The sequence below is a fragment of the Toxotes jaculatrix genome, chromosome 22, assembly GCF_017976425.1.
Source record: "Toxotes jaculatrix isolate fToxJac2 chromosome 22, fToxJac2.pri, whole genome shotgun sequence".
In the NCBI taxonomy this organism is placed as follows: Eukaryota; Metazoa; Chordata; class Actinopteri; family Toxotidae; genus Toxotes; species Toxotes jaculatrix.
In genome coordinates this window covers 3,833,491-3,860,503 of record NC_054415.1, presented here as the reverse complement: position 1 = coordinate 3,860,503, position 27,013 = coordinate 3,833,491, and the positions used below count along the sequence as shown (strand labels likewise).

Genomic DNA, 27,013 nt, shown 5'->3' with positions numbered 1-27,013 from the left:
GCTCCTGTAGTCTCTCCAGTCTCCAGTAAACAGCAGTCATGGCGACAGTGGTCCAACCGCTCACTCTGGATCGAGGTAAGGCGCTCGGCGCTTTGCAATTTGTGCTGGTCATAAGATGTTTTTTTTCTTTTCTCTGGCTTTGAAAACTTCGGCAAGGAACTGGCAACCCCGGGGTAGATCCAGGTGTTTGTGTCCGTCTCGGATTTCCTAGAGCTTGTCCGCACGGTTCGTTATTTCAAGGCAGTACGAGCTCACGCTTATTTAAATAAAAAAACGTCCAGTCTGTCGGTGCTGTGCGTGCATTTTGCAGAAAGGAGCGCTTGTTTCCTCTGTTAAGCTACTGCGGACTCTTCATGGACACAAACCTTAATTCTCCATCATTTATCCGATAAACGAATACTACACTTCGGTTACTCGCATCTATATTATGTAACCTCCTCGGTAATATTACTCCGTTACAGCTCGCTTTTTGCTTTTCATCAGTAAATTTAAAGCCTCGGCCACTGACGCGCTTTGGCATCAAAATCTACTTTGTTAGAAAGGAGACAACTTTTGTATTTGTATTGGACAGGTGTAAAGCAGGCAGGTTGGTGCTCACATAGGAAAGATGAACAGGACGCATGTTGCTGTCCTCTTGTTGGAAACACACAGTGTGCAAGCAAATTGCAATTATGGCCTGTAATGATATCTTCTGGTGGTATTACCCAGCCTCTTATGCTCATGCACCACAGGTAGTGTTTACTAAGAGCTGGTACAGAGCATGTAATTGTAGCCCATGTGACTTAAACATATATTTGTGCATCCTCTGACCTCATTCTTATGGTAGTAAAGCCTCTAGGATGAATTCTCACATAATTTAGATTTTTCTCTGGTACTGTCACGCTTATGGAAAATAGCTTTAATCCTACAGTAAATTTTAGAATACTTGACAAATGTTCCAGCAAGCCTATAAGCCTACAAAGTGTCCTTAATACACTCCTGAGAAGCACAGACTCACTTTAAATCCTTATACTTCTTTTGTTAAAAGTGTCTATTTTTAGATCACAGTTGAAAAATTCCCGGTCTTACATTCAGATCAAATGCATATCCGCTGGTGAAATGGAATATTGCACAGGCCCTGCGTAGCAAATGGGTGCTGTCAAATATAGAGAAAGAAGACACCTTAGCTATTTCCTCTGTGCCAAGTAAAGCTAGCATCGGCTCCCCAGTCACTTCCAAGCCACAGGAGGGGACTATAAATACACTCTATCTGATGGGAACATAAATTATTGTTCAGCACATGACAGGTGTCATTTGCTCTGTTGAATCCGAGTGATTAACCACAATTGATTATTTTCTGCTATGAGGAATTAGAGTTTTGTCCATATGTTCAAGTGCAATTTGTTTTTCCACTAAAGTTTAATGCTTCTGGGCTGTTAAGCTTTACTGGTGCACAATCTGTTGCGTGCAGAAGTGCCATACCATGCAGAGTTAATAAAATGAGTTTTAAGATTGCAGCAGGCAAACAGATAAACACTTTTCCCATCCACCACTTATCCTATAGAATTATACGAAGGGGCTTAGGTGTACTGATAAGCAAAGAGAAATGTCTTCCATCCTCGTAAAATGTCAGCATTTGGACTCATTTGATCTTAGTTATCTGCTGGGCCAGTGATTCAGACGCGACCTCAGCCTGCATGCAGGGGAACTGATCCATATTCACATGCTGGGCCATGAATCTGACCAGTCAGCTTCTGGCAGCTGTAATGGCACGAGGCGTAGTAATGATAGTTTCACACAGGAGCTGTCAGAGAGAGAGAGAGAGAGAGAGAGAGAGAGAGAGAGAGAGAGAGAGAGAGAGAGAGAGAAAAACATTATAGGCTCCCTTTTTTCAGCTGCTGCCACTTTGGAGAAAACACTATAATTGCTAATGAAAAGGTAGTTTCGTCTCGTGTTGGGAGTAGGCTTTAGCTGCTGAGTCGCTGAGTTTGTCAAACACACGCAGGGAGGAAACAGACAGAGATGTTCATTTCCAGAGCTGCCACTTGACTTGTCGGGTCACAGCAGGATGAAAAGACCTTACATCACTGGCCTTCCTGTTATTGTCGGAGGAAATGACTGTGATAAGCAAGAACTTGCTAGTGCCCTATGAAGAACAATAGATTTGAACCTCTGTATATAATATAAAACCAGTCTGCATCCTCTGTGGAGCTGGCATTTAGCTACAAATAGGCATGTCCCAGAGATGACAAGCTCTGTGATATGAAACAGTGAGAGCAGGGGTCATTGTGGGTGGTGAATTTTCTCAGAAATTTCTAGAGAATGAGTAACACAGGTTGTGTGTGGGCCCTTCTGCCAAAAAAGAGATGGTCTGTTGTGCTGTTAGTGCCAGCATGCAACATGCTCTCAGTGACAATGCTAACATGCTAAGTAGGTATAATGTTGGCCATGCTCACAGTCTTAACAACATCATAGAGGATCATTAACATCAGTAGGCTTCTTCCTCTGGGGACCCCGAACGTCTGTACAAAATTTCATGGCAGAGTCTTTTCTCATATATAAATGTTTTATGCCTGTATTGTTTACAACCATGTTTACTATCTTACAGTTATTTTCTTCTTTCCTGCCTCTGCTGGCACATTGCTGTCTTGGTGTGTTACCGCCACCTGTTGATCAGTGGAATGTGGAATCTGTGTGTGCGCATGAGTGAATGTGCATCCTAATGCACAAGATAAACACAACAGGGACCCACTTATAGAAAATCAGCTCCACAGAGCTACTAGAGGTCAACAGCTCCACAGGAAACCTTTAAATCCATGATATTCTTTAGCAGCTGAAGTATATGAAAGCTCACAGCCTGTGTATCTATATCCAGTAATTGCAGAACTACACTGCGCATACAGACTGTGCTAAAGTGTATAATTAAAGATGCTGCTGCACTTACAAACTTTAAGTGTGATCAGTCATTGATGTTCCGAGATTTACGTTATCTATAGTACATGTGCTTCAGTGAGTGACCCAGAATCACACCGGAGAACCCCAAAACACAGCTGTAGACATGTTGCATTATTCTGTAGGTTATACCGGGAGAAACTGAGAGAGCCAACGCCTGTTGATACCTTAGAAGGGGCATGAAAGCAATAGATTTCCACTTTGAGGAAAGGGAGGTTGTGCTCCTTATCCAGAATTCAACGTCTAGTAGCTGAATCATATCCTGATCTATAGGGCATAGCTTCTCTGTTGAGGAAGCGGTTTCTCTACAATGCGTTTCTCTCTCTGAGGCTGTAGAGCATCAGTTCACAACGGTAAACCCCAGGAAGAAGCCTTGTGGCGAGTTAAGCGATTTTTATACAGCTCATAGCCTCCTGTCGTAACAGAGTGAAAGGAATAACCGCAGCACTCTACTGTCCCAGTCCCTGTTTTCCCTCTGAGAGATCATGGCAAGTTCACTGACTTGAGGCCAGACCTCATTCCCATCACATGTTCTCAGTCACACCAAAGATTTGAAGCATTAAAGGGTTGCTGACAAACTGACATCACCATAGCTGTTGATGTTTCAACCCACCTCCTTTTAAATAAATGCTCTTAGAGTTATCATTGTCTTGGAGGGACACTGTCCAGTAATAAGAGAGGATGAAGGAGACAGTGAAAGTATTAGGTTTTCTGCCTGTGCTTTCACCACAGGCTCCTACAGGAGCCATTAGCCCACGAGGAGTGATTTATTTGTCGAGCTTCAACGGGATAGTCACAGTAGGGCAAATTACAGCTAATTCTTTTGGCATGGGGATAGGACTTGCTTGGTAAAAGCCTGTTTTTTTTTTTTTTTACCCATTCAGAGTGTGATTATTTCAGTTTTTATGGTTGGAATTAGCAGCAGAGTTGCCAAGGGCACCAAGGACATCCAGGTCAAAGTGGTGGTGGCAGATGGCAAGGCCTTTTCGGGACAATTTGTTCTAGCATGCATGACATCCACATAGCATCTCTCCGGGTACAAAGGAAGGAGCAGAGACAGCGAAAGGTCATCAAAGCCTTTCTTGTCATCTGCTGAGTTGGAGCGTGACTGTCTAATCAATAATCAAAGTCAGAAATAGAAAAGAGAATCTTCAGATTGCAGGTTTTGCGCATGGTTTAATGAGCTCGGCCTCCGATGTGGACGTGTTTATTTACATCGCTGCAGTTTTGTCAAAATGACACTTCTAAGTACTGAAAATGAATTACACTCAGTTCTGCCACTGTTATAAATGGACTAATTATAGCAGAAAACTGGAGCGCTGCCCAGTGCGAACACATCCCGACAACAGCGTTGCGGAGCCTCGGCGAGCAATGAGGCCTTCAGAACGTGTCACTGTGGCTTTGTTCAGCTCTGTGCCTTTTCTCTAATCAGCCAATGATGAGGATGACCTTTTTTAGTCAGCCAGCCCGATGTCAGAGGAGCTCAGGGAAATGAGTTTCCAGCCACACAAACAACTATGGCTGGACGGTGTATCGACTTTTTAAGGTATCGATATATTTTCAAACGAGATGTTGGATGAAACAATACCAGTCACGTCGATATAGTCTGATGTTGTGTTACATAACCCGTTTCTTTCATAAAGCCGTGCCATCTCCCCTCTCTCGCACTCTCTGCGCACTCCACCCCCATCGTGTTAGTTAGTTCTTACACTGTTAGAGTCCGTCTATGATTTTTTTGTTCCTTGGATCGCTGTAATATCCAAGAGTTTCTCCCAAGAAGCCGCGAGACATTGGAGACCCCCCTCTTTACTCAAACCACACCATGCCCTGTACTTGCATTATGTTCTGGTGTGTTTATGCCTGTGCCTTTGTATTTTTGTATTTTTGTATTTTTAGCCTCCTTCTGGTACAGAATGTTTTGCCCCGCTGTTGAAATTAGGAACCAGAGCTTTTGCTGTTTGAGAGATCCACACCACAAAATGATTTTTGATTGAACACACAATAAACATGCAGCTCCATCTTTTGTTTCTGTCACACATTAGCTCTTGTGCTGTTGTCTTTTGTGTGGTGAAAAAAAATATTGTAATCTTTTAATAGAAATCCAAGTTGTTGAGGTCCATTAATATTAAATGTTTTGCTGGCTTGGCTGTTTTTCCAGGCTCCTTTCTGCGTTATAGTGCTGCCTTCAAATTGATGTCATGAGGTCGTAGTTTCAATATGAGAAGTCAAGTACACTGTATGTTTGGTATTAAAGTGCTTTTGAACAGTGCTGCTAGGCAACTGTCAACAAAAATGGATGTTTTCATTAGACAACAGAAAGAAGAAAATGCCAGTGTTCATCGTCTCTCACGAACCCGGAGCCATCAGAAACTTTTCAGTTACTTCTCAGTCTTCTTTACTCTGTACACGAGATGAGACGTTCGATGGACTTTTTGGAAAATGAAACAGCCTCTTCCCAAGTCATTAAATTCTGTTTGAAGCAGCAGATCCCTTGAACTGCTGGTATGAGAGCTTAAGAGTTGGGGGAAGCGCCAGCAGTAACCAGCTGTTGGGCACTTTTATTTAAAAAAAAAAATGCAGGTTTAAGGACTTTGGTGCTACATTTAACTAAATATTGTGATTCCATCATCAACACACAATGGAATTTTTGTTCGAAGAAAGTCTTGACAGTCGGGTAATTAAAAAACTTAACTAATTCAATCAGTAAGTATCACCACTGAGAGTGTCTTCAACCTAAATATAGCAGAGGGAAATTAACTGCTGACAGGATCTCTGCTGGTGTCATCATTCTGCTTAATATGGCATCAGTGCATTACCCAGTTACTGTATCTTGATGTAGCATGCACTTTGACTGGTGACTCACAGATGTAGAAAGATTCTCTGTAATTACAACTCATTGTGCACATTATGATATCTTGGTGCTGTTTTTCTTTGCTTTTCGAGCAGATAATAGGAGGGAAATTTACTTTTTCCTTGTGTCACCCTCATTTGGATACAGCAGCATCAAAAATCTTTTCCTCTTCCTTTGGAGAGGAATCTGTCAAACTGCACAGTGAGAATGGCCTAATTGCAGACAGTATGTTTGCTTCAAAGAAATGCTAAATTTGGCAGAAGCAAAGTTGTCAGTGTGGAAGTTTGAGTTTTAGTTTTCATCGAGGCGGATGTAAAAACCCTGCACAGATGTTGCACACATCTGGACCCACTGAATCCCCTAGAGCGCATAACTGTGGGTCTCTGGGTCTAGATTAAAATCAATACAGTACAATAAAACACCCAAAGGTGAAAGCTATTTTCCCTTCGCTGCATTTTCTGTGAAAGACTGATTAGGTCAGGATTCCTGTGAAGTGTAGCAGTGGCACAAGCGTTCAAATATTTTACTCATGAAACAGTTCAGTAAGACAGATAGAGGACTCAAATGCTCAGAAGCAAACAGGTAGAGGAAGAGCAATGGTGGTCAGGACAGAAAGGCCAAGCCTGGCAGGCAGAAAGTCCAAAAGGGCAGGCAAAGACACATAACAAGACAGGCAGGCAGGAACAAGAGGGCTGGGTTGTATAAGAGACAATTTGGTGATAAACTGAAGGAAAGGGGAGTTATCGTTACTGAAGCCTCAACAATGCATTATATTTTATACCGTGACAGGTAGTGTGTGTAAAGCATTAACATGTGAAGCAATGTGGCTGTCTAATAAATTTAGGGGAGTGAAATGAACAACATCGGCCTCTGAAATTTACTGTAGTGAAATATACATTTACATATTACAGTTTTTCTGTAAAGTACAAGGACTTTAAAATTCCACTGAAGTACATTTCTTGTTCCACCGCTGGTGAAGTCAATAGTTTGCATGACTTCAAATACTGTTTATTATTTATTTATGACATATTGTAAAAAGTGTCAGATCCAGCAGTGTTCATGCATGTTGTTATCACCTAGCAGAGTTGGTTAGTCAAGGGTGGCATCACGTTTCCTGTATTTCCCTCCAGCTGAAGCTATTCATAGACCGTACATATAACAGGCACACCATGTGGGTGTTGAGCACACACTTGGTGTTATCTTGAACTACGCTTCATTTGTTCTGTCAGAGTCTTTTCTCAGCTGAAGGTATGAGATGAGCGTGGTCTCTCGCCACGGTTATGTCAGGGCTATCTGAGTGCGCAAGGTCACCCAGGCGCTTTTTATCCCCTCTCTCTGCGAGACTATTAGTTAATGTAATATGTAATTTCATTTGTACATCTGATTTCCTGTTAACGTGACGTAACTGTGATCCCCTGTGGTCATCTCAGCTGCTTTGTCATGGAACACAATCACCCTTCAGTGCCTCGTCCTCTGGGTTTTTACACATGATCAGCCACAGCTCATCTGATGGCCCACTTTTACGTTATGCATACAGAGCAATGGGTGTTGAAGTGCACTGATGGGACATTTACATTTCTTGTTTGAGTTGCAGAGTAGAGTTAAAGACGTAAACAAAAGGGAGAGAAATTTTGTGCGCTGTATTATGTGTCAGAGATAATCCAGCAGACATGTGCCAGTTTATCGAACCTGTTTTCATGCTACACTTAGTCCATACCTTGATTTGTTATGTGAATGCAAAAGAGCATAACAATGAAGCAGAAAATCTTCAGAGACGCATTTTCCATGTCTGAGATTAGATATCACAAGAAGCACTAAAGGAAAATGTGCCAGTACAGTGCCAGAAGACATTTCATTACCCCTGAGCTGCTCAGTGAGAACTAGAGAGCTATATCATTACCACTTAATACCATTCGTTTTTGTGTGGACACCTGCAATTACACTGTCTCATAATCACGGATTCTGTGTCCCTGTGCTGCTACATGGGGATAAAAGTGTAAAGGAACATGATGTGTATTGACTGGAGCAGGCTTAGAGTATTTTGGTTATTACAATCGCTGTCACTATAAGTAACAGTGAAACATTTAATTGAATTTTAACTGTGCAGGTCCTCTCTTTGATGTAAAGCTTAGGTAATTTAAGATTTACCCTTATTCAAGTTAGAAAGATTATATCAGGAAATGGGCAGGCATCGCTTCTGATCGGCGAGATGAAAGCACCAGCAAAAATGTCTGCAACATCAACCTTTGAAGTTAAGATCCAAATGCCTCGTCAGAAGTCCTTGATGCGGATAAAGAAAATGGTGCTAATGAGCATGTGAAAAAAAAAAATCTCTCCTGGATGGCCCTTGACCTCCATTTAATGAGAAAGAAATGCTCATAAACCTCCCAGACAGATGCCCTTGCTGCTTGGAAGTGTACCAGCACATTACAAGTTATTCAGAATCTGTGTTTTTGATATTCAGGTGTAAAAAAGACCTATTCACCCTGATAGGAAATATTTATGCAGCCTACTTAGCGGAATATGAGCTCTTTAAAACCCCATATGGTGGATTTATTTTGTCAGATGAAAATACATAAGTAAATCAGTGAACAGATAAGTGGGATCACATGGACGTGTACAAATGTCTGGTTTTCACAGCTGTCATTGAAGGTTAGTTTGCCCAAAGTAAAAAGCACACACCACTGCACCACAGTTGTGGTTAACACTGTGTTTACTTTTATATACACATACCTGTGACCATCTTTATATGAGACTATGAGTAGAAGCGTTTGATTAATAGCTGATTAGCATTATCCTGACAACTCGCCTCGTTGCCGGTTCTCATCTGCCAATACAACTCTCACTGGACTAGTTCTTGCGAGCCATAACCGGTCTTGATGGGAACTGAACTTGCAATTTCAAGCGGATCAATATAATCCCCAGTGCTTTATCACACGAGGCCTGAAATAGAAACAGGCATTGGATTTGTGTGAGGCGTGCCCACTGTCTTCATATGTAGTATAAATTCTTAGTGTGTTTCACGTTTGCTTTTTATGGCCTTATACGGTATTCACACAGTCAGAGCCTGAGACGGCTTTTTTTCTTGTCTCCCACAGGTCTGCAAACAGTAAAAGCTCCTCTGTCTGCTGTCTGTTTTATTGAGTTACCCTGTATTCCCAAAATTCAATATTGTGTGTATGTTTGAGCGTGTGTGAGTGTCATGTCTCGAAGCACAATTCGAGTTTATCCCAGTTTTCTGTGAAAAGAGACACTGCTAGCTGGATGACTGAGAGAAACTGATTAGCCTTTTACTGCTAGTAGCACCTAGTTCCCTGAAGGTATGTATTTTCCATTACAGAGTAGATGTAAGGTCCTTTAAATCAACTTTAATTGTGATTAGGACTGCAACTTATAATTATGTTCATTATTGATTAAACTGTTGATTGCTTAGTCTATTAAATGTTAGAAAATGCTGCCTGTCACACTTTCACACACCCCAAGGAGACAAATGGCTCGTTTTCACAGACCAACAGTCCAAAACCAAACCACTTGTTTCACTGTTTTTACAATTTCAGCAGAGGAAAACATGCTATACTAAGTTGTATATAGAACACATGTACTGTCATACAGACAATGTGTATGCATGCACCGGTGCCTCTTCTGTATTGATTGATCCCCCTTGGGCATCAGAGCCTGGTTGGAGCTGCGGAGAGTCTTAAAAAAAAGATGCTGTTGTTGCATGGTGCAGTGACCTGAATCTAAACCAGCTCAGCTGTCAGTCAAACGTGGTGTGGGTGTTCTGTTGCTGTTAGCACATAATGTTAAAGTAGATAAAATACATTTGAAAGCATTCCCAAAACTAAGCGGGTGGTCTGGTGTTTAAAGAGCTGAAAGATGTGTTCATCATGCGTGATGATTGACGGACGTCACCATGGGTCTGGGAACTAATCATTGGCTTTTTCATTGTTCTAACATTTCACAGACCAAACAATTGATTAGTCAATAAATAATCAACACACGAATCTATGAAAAATCATTGGCTGCTGCATAAGTTGTGTAGTGTAACAAACCAAACCTGTTTTAGGGTAAAAGAACAATATGAAGAAACTCCACAGCTCCAATGTAAAACTGTATTAATCATCTCTCTGTGTGTGGTCACAAGTCTCTGGACACACAAGCTGAATAAAACATGTTATTGACTCAGCAATCCAAGCCCAATGATTGAGTACCAAATCACTTCCCTCTCCTTCCGTTGTGTATCTCCATTTGGTGAACCAGTTTCAGAGGGCAAGAAATTAATCAGCCAAGCTGGCGCACTCATTCAACACAAGCTAATTAGGGGAGGAGAGCCCAGCACACCCCAGAGTCACAGCCTCTAACTTAAGGCTTACGGTTTAGTGTAAATGCTTTGTAATGCCCGCCGGTGCCTACGCTTACCAGGAAGTGTTAACCTTTGAACAAATCACTGCCTGACTCATTCCCCCTCTGCTTTATTCTCATGCATAGAGCTGAGCCAACAAAACCGATCCATGGACAGGATTGCTATTCTGCCTTTCTTGCCACTGCTGGCCTTGACTGAGTCTATTTCCATTATTCTACCCATTGATTCCCTCCAGCACCTTTCTCATGGCTGTGCTGTTAATGTAATTGAATGGGGCATTTTTTCCCACTGTGCCTTTGGCTTGAGTATCCACACACACATACACTCATACCCGTTCTCCTCTCTCCCTGTTTCTGCCAGATGTTGCGAGGGCTATCGAGTTGCTGGAGAAGCTGCAGGAGTCCGGTGACGTCCCCGGTCACAAGCTCCAGTCTCTGAAGAAGGTCCTTCAGAGTGAGTTCTGCACAGCCATCAGAGAGGTGAGTCACCGTCAAGGAGGGAACCAACATGACTCATGTCCTTCGATTGTTTTTCTTCCCTCTGAGACTCTTTCCTGCATTTGATGCTGCTTTTTCACCTGTTCAGTCATGGTTGCTGCATCCATCCCAACACCTTAATACTTACTGGATTTATTAGCTTGAGTTGCAGCGATCCAATCAACTTTTCAAACAGCCAGTGCAACAGGCTGTGAGTGTTTCAAACAGCAAACAAAAGCTATTTTTCCAGTTATTTCATGACTTGACTAAAGGTGAAAGATAACGCTCCCTGACGGTGCTGCAGTTCTCTCAGGTCACGACTGATGCTTTGAAAATCAACCCGACAGCAAGCTCAGAAGATTTATGGCAATAACAACACAATCAGAGCGTGTACCTTTAAGTTACTGTTGTGTTACATCAATCAACAAATGACTGCCACGTAATGAAAATGTCAGAGGCCGTTGCTCTGCATTATTACCGCTGGAGCCGAACACCAAAACTCAGCGGCACGGGGAATTTCTGACTGCATGAAAAATTCACAGAGAGCATTTAAATGATCACAGGGCCAGAAAACATTATGAGCATTTCATTAACTTGAAAGTTTGATAAGCTGGTTACACAGAATTTTAATTAAGCAAATCACTGTTAGAGATTGGTTTTAATCACATTTTACTGGGACGGAATGAAGTGTGAATCATAAACAGGAGTTCTTGTTAAAATGCTTTCATTCACATGCATGCAAAACAGCCACCCACTGATCCATCATCTTAACACCATTTATCAGGAGGACGGAGTACAAGGCAAACAAGAGTACTCGCTCCACATGACACCACTACACAGGCTGATAACAAAAGATCTTGTATATTTAGTGTCCTGTCTATTATGATATACTGTAGCATTACCCAGTGACATGTATTTGTTAAGCAAACAGGACTTTGAAGGACAGGGAAACAGATGACAGATGCCACAACGGCCTCCGTGTTGCGACTTAATTGTAAACAAAGGGAACATGTAATTTGTCCTGGAATGAAAGCAGACAATTAGCCGGCTTGATCAGTATGTCAGGGAGAAGCTCCACTTCATTTTCTAGAGGGAGATGTGTTTTAAATTAGAGGGAGAGTTTCCTCTGCTGCAAGGCGCAAAATAACCATAATATGTTCTGAATTATTGATCAGTATCAATAACTCAAGGATTTCTAAATCCCAGGCACTGAGATTTCTGGTTTACAAAAGTCACTTTCTGAGCCAAAAGTTTCTTGTACCTTCTCTTTGTAACTGAAATATTTATAGGGGGTAAACAAAATAATGGAGAAGGTCTTAAAATCTAATGCAACTTTTTTCACAACTGCAAACACTGCTTCAAAGTTGGTTCGAATAAGGTTTAGCTATAATCGAAGGTCATTATTATTATTGTACTGAATAATCCATTGCATTAATTTGACAGCTGTGGTTACTAGTTACTTGGCAGATTATGATTTTACTTATAAAACATATGATCATTTTATATTCATTGTTATAGATAGATTAGAGGTCAGCTGATCCATAAATGGCTCATACCCATATATTTCAATTATCTTTTCAGCAGAACTTATTAACAATAACAAATTATAACAACAACATCCAGTATTCAGCAAGTGCCGAGTCATAATAAGAGAAAGTTTGCCAACCCTACCAATGACACCACATTACGTAAAAACCCCTGACATCATGCAAACATGACAGAAAGGAAGAAAGAACTAGCTTTCTCCTCTCACAGGGTCTAGCTCTGCTCAGCTCTGGCCTGCTCAGGGAAGTCTGGCACATCCTGGCACCAACTGCACGTTTGGCAACCGGCTGACTGATCTCAGTGCCAGTCACTGGAGTGCAATGACAATGATTCTCAAAAACCTCTGAAAAGGGCCTCAGCAGCAGCAGCAGCAGCTGCTGCCATTTGCTAAGAGGCAAAGATGCAGACCACTTCACCCACAAAGAGCTGGCTAAACACAGTCACCAGGGAAACCATCAGAGATGCTCTGGGATTAGTGGGCTGCAGCGAGGCTGACTATGGTACTCGATTACGGGTTTGTAAGAACCAGTGATACAACAGCTTCTCTCTGTGGTGCTGAGCCAGCTGGAGGACAGGTTATAAGTGCTGGTTATTGCATACTGTAGATTATTACTGTTATTACACAGTGCATTAAAGGAGTTGTTGTGGTGGAAGATCACGGTTCTCAACAGCTGTGTCCTCCGATGCACTGTTTGCATTAGAAACAATAAGGAGAGAGACTCAGAGTGGAAGGGAACCTCAGTGTGAAAGCAGCAGTTAGGCAGGATTTAATGGCCTGATATGCACAAGTCTTTTTGAATGTGTTTGTTTGTGACAAGAGAAAAAGCGTTTACGACCACAGGGTTGAATTTCCTGCCAGATGATCTGTTCCTCTCGCACATGGCATCCCTCTATTTTCAGCCTCTGAACACCCACAAAAAGAAATGATTTCAACTCTAACATTACAGTGGTGTTTTTGTAGCCCATTTACTGCGATTTACATATCTATACTTTATATTGCTACCAACCATTTTCTAAAACATCTTTTGAATGTATTTCTCTACATCTAATCTCGTCTATGAAGCAAGAAGCCTACTGTAAGTCCAACTCCAAACCTGAGCTCCTCCTCTACGTCTACGTCAATAGAATTCACAGAACATGAATCAGCCTTGTTGAGGATGACAGGCCGGCTGTCAGTATGAAGAATGGATAGCAGGGAAACAGCCTTTTCAGCAGAGTTGGGCTAAATGACAAAGAGAAAGAGTTTGATGAGCTGGTTGTCTTTCCCCGCCACGTTCATCAGTGATGAGGGTGGGGGGAACTTGTGTCTCTGCGTCTCACTGCATCAGCCCGAAAGAGTTGTCAGGGTCAATCAGCCTTGCAAATGGGAAAGGAAGGACACAAGACGAGATGACTGGAAGAGCTAACCAGCTGGAAATGATGGAGAGTGGGAATACGCAGTATATTGGGTTAGAGAGTCCCATTTGACGAACACAGGAAGCTCAAAAAGCGGGCCAGGGCGATCGCATATTTCATCAGCTCCAACGTTGCAGCTGATTTTCCACTTCAGCAGAGATTTTCAATCAACATAATAGACTGTTTTGTTTTGTTTGTTTTTTTTATAAAAGCAAAAGCAAGCAAGGGTGGAGGATTTGTGTTGATTCCATCCCGAAGCCTCTGCCTCCCTCATCACATTAAGTTAAAGGATGAAAGGTACATTAAGTCAGTCCGTGCAAGTTCAATATTCCCCCCGTGTGGTGGTTAGCACTGTCGAGAGGGAAGTTAAGTTCTGCACTGGTTTTCATCCTTTTCCCACAACATCAACCAGGCTAAGGCCTCCTTTTACACCCATCCCCCTCCCCCTTTCTCTGATTCAGTAGGGGAAGCAGAAAGCCATGGTTACAAGCTGCAGTGTCACGTCAGTTTGCCCCACAAGCATCTCTCTCTCTCTCTCTCTCTCTCTCTCTCTCTCTCTCTCTCTCTCTCTCTCTCTCTCTCTCTCTCTCTCTCTCTCTCTCTCTCTCGCTCTCTCTCTCTCAGGCATGTAGGTGTCAGTACCAGTATCCTATCAAGGAGAGTGTGCATTTGTGCACCAGGATTCTCCTTGGTGAAACAGGCAGGAAGGAACAGGAAGGTATCAGTGTTTTAGGGAAAGTCAGGGAACACGTCTGGTAAAAATAAAGGCAGAAGGGGAATTTAAAAGATGCCTGCAGGACAACTGGCCTTTTTAGAGCAAAGTGCAGCCACGACAAGAGAAGACTGACATTCAAAAGCACAAAGCAATTTGTTCCATGTTATGGCTCCGTTTTTTCAGGCCAGAGGATTCAGGTTAAGTATGAAGAGGGATTTAAAATGTGCATCTTGTTTTTCCTTATTTTAATAATCATTTCTTACGCACAAAGAAAATGAAATCTGTGAAAATATTGCATCTGTAACACTGTGAGATCATTTTAAAGCTGCGCTATTCAATTATTTTTACCCTAACAACAGGTCAATGACTATATATGGCTTGGTATTTAATGTGCTGGAACGCACAGTGCGTATTTTTGTGTAGTTCCTACACATACACTTATTAATAGGCTAAAAGGTGTATGCTGTAATCTTTGTTGCTGTGGATGTTTGCACTGTCCACCCTCAGATTCTGGATTGGATTCGGGCTTGAACATGAATGAATGGAATTGAGAAGTTGCCGCTTCCAATCTATTGTTATGTTACTTTTACAGTTTTACAGTTTGCTTTCAGAACCTCCATAGCAGTAAAGAGGATGAGGCGGTGCTCACAAGCATGTCGGCGCTGGGTGCTGCCCCTCGGCAGGTTTCCAGAAGTTGGACCATCAGAAGAAAGTGGGATTTTAGGGTGGGGGGCCTTAAACAGCCTGGAGCCAATATTATTTCAGTCAGAGGCTCATCTGAGGGGTTGCATAACCGGCGGTATGATATAAATAAGGATTTTTTTTTCCATCTGTGAATCATGCCCGAGTCCCAGAATAAAAATATAGAGTTGGAAATGAGCGTAATAGGTCCCTTTTAATGTGCCGTTCTCAGACTAAATGGGTATAAAGTAGAATGAAAAGCAATATATTTTATATAATAAATTATGAAATGGATACAAAAATTCATCCACGAGTAAGATGATGGCATCCCTCGTGCTCATGGTGGCCATTAATTAAGCCTTCAGCTGCAAAATAAGTTTTAAAATCCATCACTGGTCCACCCTGTGAGAGACCTGAGAACGTTCCTCTTCCTTCGAATCATTAACTTTCAGCTCAGCATGGTACCATGTTCTCTCATGTAACTGATGCCAAATATTGCATGAGCTCCACAGCTCTATGTGCCACACTGGAAAGACGAGAACCATTTCTAAACATTTACCAGAACACAGACCAATGCTTGATGGCATTAAGACATTTCTTTAACAGACAGATGAAGCCAGGACTGTTGCAGATTCCATGTCTGAGGAGTACTAAGTGGTAGAGACAGTCGCAGTCAAAATAAATAGGTGTAATTAGTAGATGCAGTAGTTTTTTATAAGAAGGGTTACGGAGGGAAACGGAAGCCACTCTGCAGACAGATAGAGGCAAGGAAACCCTTTCATGGCATTTATAAAGCTGTGCTCTGCCTTAAGAAGTGGGAGAAGTCCACCTATGCTAAGGTATAATTTGAGAGCTGAATGTGTGGGTGTAGACTGCAGGTTCCTCTTCTCTACATACATCAGCACTATAAGACTAAAAAAAGTGTTGCAATCTGAAATCTGGAGTCGCACTCTTAAAAGCCACTTTCATTTTTTGAGATTCATGAGCAAACCAAACAACATAAGCTCAAGGATATTTTTTTCCCCACTCTGAGATCTCTACATACAAATATCTCAGGGTTTGCATCCTAAAAGTATACATCCTTTTGATGATTCAGAGAAGCGAGGCCTTTGTAATCTTGTACTGTGGTACGTGAGAGCTACCAGGCATGTTTGCTTCCAGGCAAGCTGCCATGCTTTGATGAGAGACATCAGCCAGCGAGCGGAAACAGATGATTAAAATTCATTTCTGAGCCACAATATCTAATATGTCATAGATGGTAGTTCTGAATTTGTTTTGCACCGAGACTTTTCTTTTTCTGAGTAATGTACAGTATCATTTGTCTGATTAAAATCTGATTGCTCATTTGTTCAATTAACTGCAACTGCCATAAATGTAGGATTAAAGCAAGCGGATGTGCTTGTACTTGGTAAACATGTCCACTGAAATCATGTGATCTTTGCTGTAATTTATGGGTTTCATCGAGTCCGTTGCACCAGCTCAGCAAAAACGTTTCCTCTGAGACTTTTTGTAATAAGCCCATACATCTCAATCATTTTAAAGTTCCTTCTCCAACCTCCTATTTGGCTGTTCTATTATTCGGTTTCACCATTTGAGGGATGTGGCATAGCTGACTGATTTTAAAGTCCAAAAGCTGCAGCACAGAGTGGTTTCGCAGAGATACGTTTGAATGGCTGCTCTTACTGAAAAGTTTTTTCTTTGGTTACAGTATATTAACCCATCATCCTCATTCAACACCGTCTCTGTCTTTGCCTCTTTTCTTCTTTAAACAAGTTCAATTGTAAGGTGTCCGTACAAGACACATCTTAACTGGAAAGGTCAGCTGTCTGCATTGATTCTGTCTGCCTCAGTGAATAGGCGGAAAAGCAGCCCATGTCCTGGCACCAATTCAGGCCCAGCAGTAATGTATTACTGCCCGTTCTGGAGACTTTCTGTGCTGTTTATAAAGTCAGGACCAGATTGTGTCTCTGTTTCCCGAGCTGAAAGCTAAGATTTGTTCTTATTTGTTAAGAAATGCATTCATATCAAGGTGCTGCACAAATACTGAGCTGAATTGTGTTAAAGCTAGTATTATATAATTTTCAAAACTGGCACATTTGCACACTACCTTACCAACAAGTACATGTATTATAGAATACTGAGATTTACATATGATTTACATTCGTAAGATAAACATAAGCAGACCTTGTTGACTAGCTCTTTTGGTTAGATCTTGCCTAAAATAACAGCATGTGAGTGCCGTGTGTTTCCCATCAGTCAGCCTGTTAATGTAGTGTGTGCCTGAACAGCCAGCTGTGAAGGAACGCCATTATTTGACTATGGAAATGAGCTGTTTCAGGGTGGTGATTTCAGATTTCAACCATGTGAAACATAATTATAATACCTGTCTCTCTTCATTTCTTTCAGGTGTACCAGTACATGCATGAAACAATCACAGTGAATGGCTGCCCAGAGTACCAGGCGAGGGCCACAGCTAAGGTACGAACTGCTTTGGAGGTCTGGCTCTACATCAGTTATTTAAAAATATTAAAAATGGCGGGTGAAAACTGTAACTAATGAGTGGCGAACTATCTGTTAATCACATTACCCTATGATATCATTCTCATCTATTCTGCTGGCCAAAACAGAATGAAATTAACAAAGTACGTTCCACTTTGCTAATGGCCCTCATTAAGAGTGTGTCCGTGTAATTAAGCAATAACAAGTGAGAGTACCAATTTTGTACAAAAGGATGAATGCCAGTTTCACATGCTAAAGTACTACCTCAGGGGTATTTTTGCTTTTATACGGAAAAAATCGCCGCTACAATAACTAATGGGGGCTAATTTCTATGTTTACTTTTAGTCAGACTCAGAGACAAGAGTTTGAAATGATTTATCTTAGAATAAGAATTTTTTTGGAGAGCCTTCGGATGCTCGCACATTGTACACATTTCTTGAATCTTTGAAATGGAGGCAGCGAGTTCAAAGTTAGCATGACCTGAATTCGTAATGGACACCGTTATGAGAATAAGACCCAGGTTGAATGATGCTGAGTTTTCTTCAAGACTCTGTCACATATTCCAAACCAGCAGATTTAGCGTAATGAATGTATTCCATGCAGTCAGAGCACTGCATCGGCAGACTGGCTCTGTTGTGACCAGATCTGTGTCTGGCTCTGAGTTTTAAAAGGTTTTATTTATAGGTCCTACATCCTGTCTCAACCTCAAACTGATTCTTTTGTTTAAGGTAAACGCACTTTGAGAATGTTTTTAAGTTCACGTGAAGTTTTACTCTGTTATCAAAAGCTCAGTTTGGAAAAAAAAAACAAGGTCAAACAAACGTGTAATCAATACTGGTATCAAACGCATCATTTTCCCAGAGGAAAGATTCACAGTATATTACAGCACTGAATGACCTAAAAGTTTAATGTCTTAGCCATTATTTCCCCCTCAAACTGAGTCCACTAGAATTCCCAGCTCTTCACCCTTCAATTAAACAGTCTTCAGTCACTAAATGTCATTGATTTGAGCTGTAAATCCATCTTCAGTTCCACATAATGTTCCCCTGAATCATCATATTAGCAGCCGCGGGATTTCCATCGAGTCTTTGTTCTGTTTTGCTCAGAACCGTAAAACACAAATTTAGTTTGTTATCAGCACTGTTGTCAAACCGGATGAAAAATGACCCACTGAAACAATATAATGTGCATATTTGTTTTGCTATTATTGCATCTGACAGGCAAACTGTAGCAGACTGATTTCTTTATTTTGTATTTAATCAAAGTTTTTAGTGCACGGCCAAATCAAAGCGAGATAGATTTTTAGATTCATATTGCAGATTTTGATATTGATATAGATTGTGGATATAACTTATATAAGATGCCAATCAATGAAAAAGTTCATCCTTTTTCACATCTTTGCTTCTTCGACTTGACTGTGTAATATTTCAGGTAGATTTTGTTTTCTGCTGCTTAGAAAACATCACATCTGCGTCACAGGTGGGAAATTTCCAGGTGCGCTGTGAACGCAGAATGAATGGACTAAGCTAATTTTGGTAGACAAAAGAGATGAGCTTGACCCGGTCACTTGAGCAGGACTTTTAATCAGTCCCTCGCCTGCAAGAGACACAGGCCTTTATGAAAGAAAACAAAGAGGGAACGCTTGTCTGATTTCATGTGAAGAGGAGGAAGACGAGGATGTGGATGATGAGATGGGGGGTGGAGAGGAGATGAGAGCACCTCTCGGTCCTTCAGTGGTTCAATGTCCAGCTGGGTCCACTCCTCTTCAGTACATCACAGGGAGTGTGTGGAGGATGTGAATAAAAAAGGATGGCAAAAACAGAGGGAAGCGTGTCTTGTGTGTGTGTGTGTGTGTGTGTGTGTGTGTGTGTGTGTGTGTGTGTGTGTGTGTGTGTGTGTGTGTGTGTGTGTGTGTGTGTGTGCGTGTGTGCGTGCGCAGAGAGATTGTGCGAGGCTTCAAATCGTGAGCCCTGCTGATCAGCTCGTTCCTCCTTTGTTGGCGCCACTAACACTCTGCTTTGAGCACAATACTGCAGAGTCTGGTGAATTGCAATTGAATACCTGTTTAAAGGGATAGTTCGACATTTTTGATTCACTTTCTTGGAGAGAATTGCTGAGAAGATCGATACCTTTCATATATCGGTGCATTAGTGCAGCTGTGTGTCAGGAGGGTGATTAGCTTAAATTAGCATAAAGACTGGGAGCAAAGGGAGACTGTAAGTTCAAACATAGCACTCAACACAGAGCCAGGCTAGCTGCTTTCCCCCTGTTTCCTGTCTTTAAGCTGAGCAAATTGCCTGCTGACTGTAACTGTACCTAACACAGTAACACACAAAGTGGTATCAATCTACTCATCTAACTCCAAAAGCGAGGAAGTGTACTGTATTTCCCAAGATGACGAACTATTCTTTGAACAGGATGCACAAAATATGAGGCAGCCAGCAAAGACAGTCTTATTGATCTTACAATTCTATATTTGTTACTGCATTTGGAATATCTCCTCTTATTTGTTAAATGGGTACCATTTCCTGATCTGAGTAATTTCATTCTACAAAGAAACCGTGACGGTTAAGCTGGAAAAAAAGAAGTGTCTTTCTCTTTTTTTTTTCTAAGCCTGGAGCAGCCATGAAGACATGATTTAAGCAGCTTTAAAACTCCCTCCTACTTTTCTTTCTTTGCCCCAAACTTTGAGAAATTACTGCTCCTAAATCTGTATTAAAATTGCATATCCACCGGGCAATTAAGCACACAGCTAATGGCCTGAGCTGGCTTAGCTGTGAGGGCACTCTCAACTGGGAGGACTGGATGCTTTTAAAAGTTTTTACACTCTCTAGAGACATTCACTAAGCCGAGCCACAGTGCCAATTGCATTCAATAAGTGTCACACATATAGTCTGAAAGGAAGAGAGATGCATACTGTAGCGCTGAAAGTGAAACGAAGTCTATAAGCTGCAGCGGCAATAATGACGAAATATGTGAAATATATGGCGATGCTTCTGTTCGTCTGCCTCTCGAGTGCTTTGGTTAGTGAGACTGCAAATCTCCCGCCAGTCAAGATTTGCGTTTCACCTCAACAACTCGATTCTCTTTGATTGCTTCATTAATTAAATCAATTCAGCCTCTAATTCAAGGCCTGAGGCGCTTATTACTGATCTTAATAGAGATAGGGAGTATCAGGGCTCTGTGAGAAAGAAAAATAAAGGGAGGCGATTATCAAGTGACTTTGGATATGTTAAGTCATACTTATACAGTGTAGTGTGTCTACTAAGGAAGTATCCACTAGCAAGCTTTTCATTTAAAATGCCTCCCTTGTTTGAGAGGCGCCGGCCATCTGCCAGATTGTTTTTTCGTTTGCAGAAACCCAGATAAAGTTGTGAAGGTCAATGTGCTGTGAGGCCCGCGAGGCGTTGGTATGCATGCTGAGGAGCTGCCTTTTAGCTTCACAGTGGGACAGGGAGGGAGGGAGGAGCAGAGGAAGAAAAGGAGAAGGACGGGGAGGTGAGGAATAAGGAGGAAGAGGGGAAGTTGAGGGAATGTAATAACCAGATTAAAGCAGGCAGCGGGAAAGAAGATAGAAATGAGCAAAGCAGTCTGAGCAGAAAAATGAATGTGGATATGAATATGCATATGAATATGGAAGAGAGAGCAGAGATGGGGATGCTGCCTGGAGGGAGCATCAAAGACCTCAAAGTGCCAAGCTACTCGTCTTCTGTCGGGGAATCTGGATGCACATCTGCAAAAGCTTCAGACAGAACCACCCCTCCTCTACTTTTTTATCCTGCCTTTTCCCGATCGAACTCACACATCGCGAATGATGCTGACATAACAGGGAAGCACCTGTGGCAGTGCATCTGTGGATCAGTGGGCACAGGGCGTCTCTCTCTCTGTCTCTCTCTGTTCGTCTGCCATTAGCTTTCCCAGGCTGGGCTAACAAGCTCCTGGATGCTTTGTTCTGAACGCACAAGGAGCAAGGAGCTTGGCTTGCATTTCAAAGGAACCTCACAGCCACCGAGCAACTTCAACCAGCTGGTAAAGATACAGAGGGTGAAAGTTGCCTGGCTTGGCTCCTCCAGCATGAACTTGGATGTGCTAATCCATGTGCTTAGAAAGCCAGAGAACTTCTCGTGTGGAGTCTAAATCCCCAGCCCTGACTAAATCCCTGCGCTTTGTTATGGCCATCTCCGCTGAAATGAGAAGGTGCAGCAGAGGTTCGCAGTTTCTATCCACCTTTCAAATCACTGTGTAATAATATTAAAATGTGCTTCTTTGCAGTCACTTTGACTGTAATACGCAGACTGGAAGACCTTTGAAGGCTTTGAACTGTTTTGCTCATACTGGGACACATTTTTCCATCGCAGACTTTTATGTTGACATGAAGGTGCAAAACCTACTGATGGTCATGTTCAGCAAAAACATGAGAAGTTGTGTTTTTCTGTGCTCACTCATCAAGCACCATCTTTTCTCTTCGCTCAGGCCACAGTCGCAGCATTCGCCGCCAGCGAGGGTCACTCTCACCCACGGGTGGTGGAGCTACCCAAGACGGAGGAAGGGCTGGGCTTCAACGTGATGGGCGGCAAAGAACAGAACTCGCCTATCTACATCTCCCGTATCATTCCCGGAGGCGTGGCTGAGAGGCACGGCGGCCTAAAGCGAGGGGACCAGCTCCTGTCTGTCAACGGCGTGGTAGGTCCAGCCATGGATCAGAGGCGGAGTGTACATAAATGTCTCTGCCCATTTTTTATTATTTGAGCCTGCCTCCAAAAAATGTGTCCTCAAATGAAATATTTTTTAGATTTTTTAGTGAGATCAAACTGCTGCATGTCTCTCATGTCTCACGCCGTATTCAAAGTCGAGCAAATATTCATTCATTTTCCTACGAGCGGTTACTATAAAGACAAATTCAAAAATTGGCTTCCTTTAAAATCCCACTCTCGCTCACTGTGTCTAAACCCCCTGCAGAGCGTGGAGGGAGAGCACCACGAGAAAGCGGTGGAGCTGCTGAAGGCGGCCAAGGACAGTGTGAAGCTCGTGGTTCGCTACACCCCCAAAGTGTTGGAGGAGATGGAGGCTCGCTTTGAGAAGCTCCGCACGGCCCGGCGGCGCCAGCAGCAGCAGCTCCTCATGCAGCAGCAGCAGCAGCAGAACCTGGCCTCGCAGCAGAACCACATGTCGTAGGTGAGGCGCTTCATTGCTTTAAGGGTGAGGGGTGGGTGGACGGCTGACGCCAGGAACACAAGGTAACATGAACTCATCATCGTGTACTAAACACTGGACTTATCTGTTCTAAAGTCACTGCATGACTCAGCACGACTCCACGAAGCAGAATCAAAACGCTTTTATTAATAAAGTAACAAATAATAATCACCCAAACTGGGAAAAAGCCAAGGAAACAAAAATACCAAAGATGAACCGAAAATCACTCAGAATGAGGAAAACACAAAATCACTCTTAAAGAGCAAAACTAACAAACTAAACCAAAAGTCCACAACGGGAAAGGCAGCAAAGGCGCAGTAAAAGAACAAAGGAACAAAGTACAAAACAAGACCTGACTTAGAAGAGCAAGACGAGAGAAATAACACTGGTTCATATGACAAGAGACAAGACCAGAACAAAGGGAGATACAGACACTATATAGACACAAGGTAATGGGAAACAGGTGGAAACAATCAGGGCGGGGAAAACAATCAGCCTGGCAGAAAACTACCTGAAACAAGAGGATAAAAAAAGAGATAAAATTCCAAAATAAAAGTGGAAATCACAAGACAACATAGACACAAGACAAGAGAGACAAGACAAAAACATAACTTAACATTATTTGCGAGCTATGACACTTTAAAGCTCTGCTCTTGTGGTTTATTGCTCTAATTTAGCTCACAGTCTCAGTCTGGATGGCTGACTAAGGTCAAATCGAGATGAGCACAGATTATCTTTGAGCTTCAACACGGACCTTTGGATTAGAAGTCTAATAAAACATTGGACTAAAATGGATGTAATAAAACAAAATCAGGGAGGATGGTGGGTGCAGAAATCCACACAGTACTACCCCCTATGAGGATGTGCACAGCCTCAGGCTTAGACCCCCCCCCCCCCAGCTGTTCCTGTTTCAAGGTGACTGGGCTTCTTCAGTCTGAAAATCCTGCTGCCAGAGTTATTAGTTTCTTCAGAAAGCTGATTTATAATTTATGGTATTTATAAGCGTGCTGTTATGAACACTGTTTACTTGCGTTTTGAGTTGCCGAAGCCAAGGAACATAGATGGAAACAGGTGAAGTGGAAGCAGGTTCAACTCTCCTTTGAATTTTATTTGCTGTTCCCTTCTCTGTCATGCAAGCAATTGTAATGGGAGCTCTGGTGCAGCTAGCAGGCATTTACATCCCAATACGAAGCCCTGAAACCTCAGTGGTATATTTTGCAAACTGAGCGGCTGGTGTCCTCTGTGAAAACATTACCGCGTCTGCCGTGTTTCGCCAGTGATTCTGATGTAAGGGCTGTAAATAATTGAAGCTTAAACCGATTACATCTGTGGCTCATGCTCTGCAGGTACGTGGATAAGCAGATGCAGCCTGCGGTGTTGTTACTTAGAAGCTACAGCTGAATGGAGGGTCTACATACCTCTGCTCGACACAGTATTTTTACATTTTAGGGTGCACATTTGGAACAAAGCTCTGCGCTGCCCGTCAAACTAAAGCAAACTCACACCATTCACTGTGTGAAAATAGCAAAACTTAAAAGCCAGAAGAAACTTTTCAGACACTAATCAGACCTTGAAGTTAAATCATATCACGCTACGCCTAATTCAGCCCAGACTTTTCAAATTATTTAAGCGTTTCCCTGACATATTGGAGGCGGGCATGTGTCCAAGATCTCTGTGGCACTGCCCGTTTGATGCTAAATCCCTCAAGCATATCCCTTGTCTTGCTCTTGGCACGGCGCAGCTTTGGAAGGTATTTGGGAGCTTGTAACAGTGTGTTGTGGTGGAGCTACAGACGGGGAACCGAGCAGGGATCATGTTTTATCAACGCCATCACGCCGATCACAGAGATTTAGTTTGGCGGCCAAGAGGCTGCCTACCCAGTGACACACACAAGCAGACGTGAGTCCAACACATGCCACTGGTTTGCCTGGTATTCAGCACTCTTTCTCACTATCACTCAGCACAGAGGTTACAGGTGAATCTGTTGTATTCCAGGAACGTTAAAGGTCACAGATCATTGATTCACAAGGATCTGAAGCTGGTACGAGAATCAAAAAGCAGTTAAAGGCGATGATCAATTTGTAAGGTCATCAGGCAGTGCAGGATTAGCTTGATGCCACTCAAATAAAAAAACTGAACTGTCAGCGAGTGTTGAGGCATTGCTCTCAGCTTGTTTCTCTGTCGCTGTGATCCGCAGGTTGTTCCAAAAGAAGAAAAAGTGAAGGAGAGCGAGAAGGTGGATCTCAAAGACCATCTGTTTGTGTTGAAGATCCCAAAGGAAGCTCTCCGTCGCGAAGGAAACCGACAAGTAAAAGACTCTTTTACGTACTCTCCCTCCCTTCCAGTGTACCACCGATTACTGAGCAAAAACAACGAGAGCTGTTTGTCCTGAAACTGGTGCTTTGAGGGAGGCTAGCACTGAAAGTCGTCCAATTTAACTTTGTATTCCCTTTTATAAGTTGTATTCCCCGATCGTGACTCTTACTGAAACTCCCTTTCTTGTGTTTGTTGTTTTGTTTACAGTCATCCATTTCTGATTGCTTACCGACATCCAGTACGCCGTGGCACCTTTGCCATTTTGCCATAGATATCATTTGTACAGTGGTGTTTCTATTGATTCTTCAACTGGTGCTTGTGTCTCTGTATGAATGACCATTGATTTCTTTTTTTTTTGTGTGTGAGACTTGTCCCGTTTTGGATAAACGTGAACTCTTTTTTACCTTCTATATTGTAGCAAGAAAAGATTTTTTATCTTGTAGATTTAGCAATAACAGACATTCTTCAGTTTTACATTTCAACACTAAATTCACAGTCTGACACACGCAGCCGACACAGAGTTTATGGGATGGGTGCAAAATGTAAATCGTTGTAAAGCAAACTGGGTCTTATGCACTGTAAGGCAGCTTCTGAGTCCAAAGCTATCCTCTGTGCCATTTAAAGAGATTACTGATTAACAGGTGGCATGTACAATTAATGTGCAATAACTGCAATTCATAGCCAACTTTGTAAGTTACTCCCAGCTGAGATTTATCCAGAAAACGAGTCACAGAGAGGTTCTGATCAATCCTCAGAAACATTGCCTGTGTCCTACAAACAGAATGTCACCAGTTGTCATTTGAATGGAGTGGGGATTCGATCAAAATAGGCTAGAATTATGTTTATTTTTCAGACTTCTCTATTTTATAGTTTATGAGAGATTTAACATAAAGTTTTATCGTTCTGTTAAAATATTACGTATTCCTTCTAAGACGTGCAGATTATTATTTAAAGTCTATTTGTTGTACAACAGCTGAAAACTAGCACATAGTTCATGTAAATCTGTTCCCTCTGTTTCAGTTTTGACTACGATGAGACTGAGTAGAATGTTCTACCTTCTTTTCTTCCTCTGTACCTGTGAGGAAATCCTGTGTTCTCTGCCAAGTACCTGAGTCCAGAGTCTGTGTTTACTTTTCTATCGTCTTCATCATTGGTGCTAAGTGCTCCTTGTTGTATTTTTTTTTCTTTGTCATTTTCTATAGATGGCACTCTTTTCTTTGTTTGTTCCACCATGCAGACTTTAACCCCTACGATGTTTCTTCTTCTCTTTATCCCAAATCCAAAACATGAAACACAGAATTCCTTGTTTGCCCGAGGATTTTTTTTTTTCCAAGGAGAATCCAACCAGATGTGAGTCGAGAATATCCGATGAAAAGCTGTTAAGATGCATTTTTATGAAAATGTTGCAGATTAGTTCGTACATCTAATTGTACGAGTCCAGCCGATGTTCCTCATCTTCTTTTTATGCGACGACAGCCGTGGTCGTCCGTCCCATATTTCATGCGCATGGTATCTCAGGAACACCTGGAGGGAATTTCTTTCAAATTTGGCACAAACGTTCACTTGGACTCCAGGTTGAACTCAATAGAATTTGGTGGTGAAAGGTCAAAGGTCAAGGTTACTGTGACAAAACACGTTTTTGGGCCAAAACTCAAGAATTAATACAAAATTTCACACCAATGTCTAATAGGATAAAATTATTTTTACATTTTAGATCCAAAAGGTCAAGGGTCAACTTCACTGTGACATATTATATATTCCACAAAACCACTTTCCTGACCATTATTCAGCACCATACGTTTTCACTACATACATCATTTGAGTCTGGACAGACATGGATTTAAACTGCAACTTGTCTGGTTGGCAGAGGCGTACAACTGCGAGGCGGTGATTCTGAGTTGCATCGTTAAATCACAGGTACTCTTTCTTAATTGATTGCATTTTTGAAGCTGATGGTCCTGTACTTACCATGAAGATGAAAAAAGACAACAAACTGTTGATATGCAATTGTTATACATACTATATTTGTATAAATAAATCTATGTGCT

At 42.1% G+C, this 27,013-nt stretch overlaps 1 protein-coding gene across 2 annotated transcripts; it reads left to right on the top strand.

The window, feature by feature from the left end:
• Positions 1-27,013, top strand: lin7a (lin-7 homolog A (C. elegans)). 2 transcript variants are annotated; one of them, XM_041030481.1, is made up of 6 exons: positions 1-75; positions 10,506-10,624; positions 17,364-17,435; positions 21,930-22,139; positions 22,416-22,627; positions 24,847-27,013. In XM_041030481.1, the coding sequence occupies exons 1-6, from the start codon at positions 39-41 to the stop codon at positions 24,869-24,871; spliced, it is 675 nt and encodes a 224-aa protein (XP_040886415.1). In that variant the 5' UTR covers positions 1-38; the 3' UTR covers positions 24,872-27,013. The 2 variants fall into 2 exon arrangements, with proteins under 2 accessions (XP_040886415.1, XP_040886416.1); XM_041030482.1 differs by having other exon boundaries at positions 22,416-22,631.

Bases quoted from the DNA above. Each gene is read 5' to 3' on its own strand.
- lin7a (XM_041030481.1), top strand. From the start codon at position 39: ATGGCGACAGTGGTCCAACCGCTCACTCTGGATCGAG. The intron at 10,625-17,363 runs GTGAGTCACCGT...CATTTCTTTCAG, and splicing joins TCTGCACAGCCATCAGAGAG to GTGTACCAGTACATGCATGA. The intron at 22,628-24,846 runs GTAGGTGAGGCG...TGTGATCCGCAG, and splicing joins TCGCAGCAGAACCACATGTC to GTTGTTCCAAAAGAAGAAAA.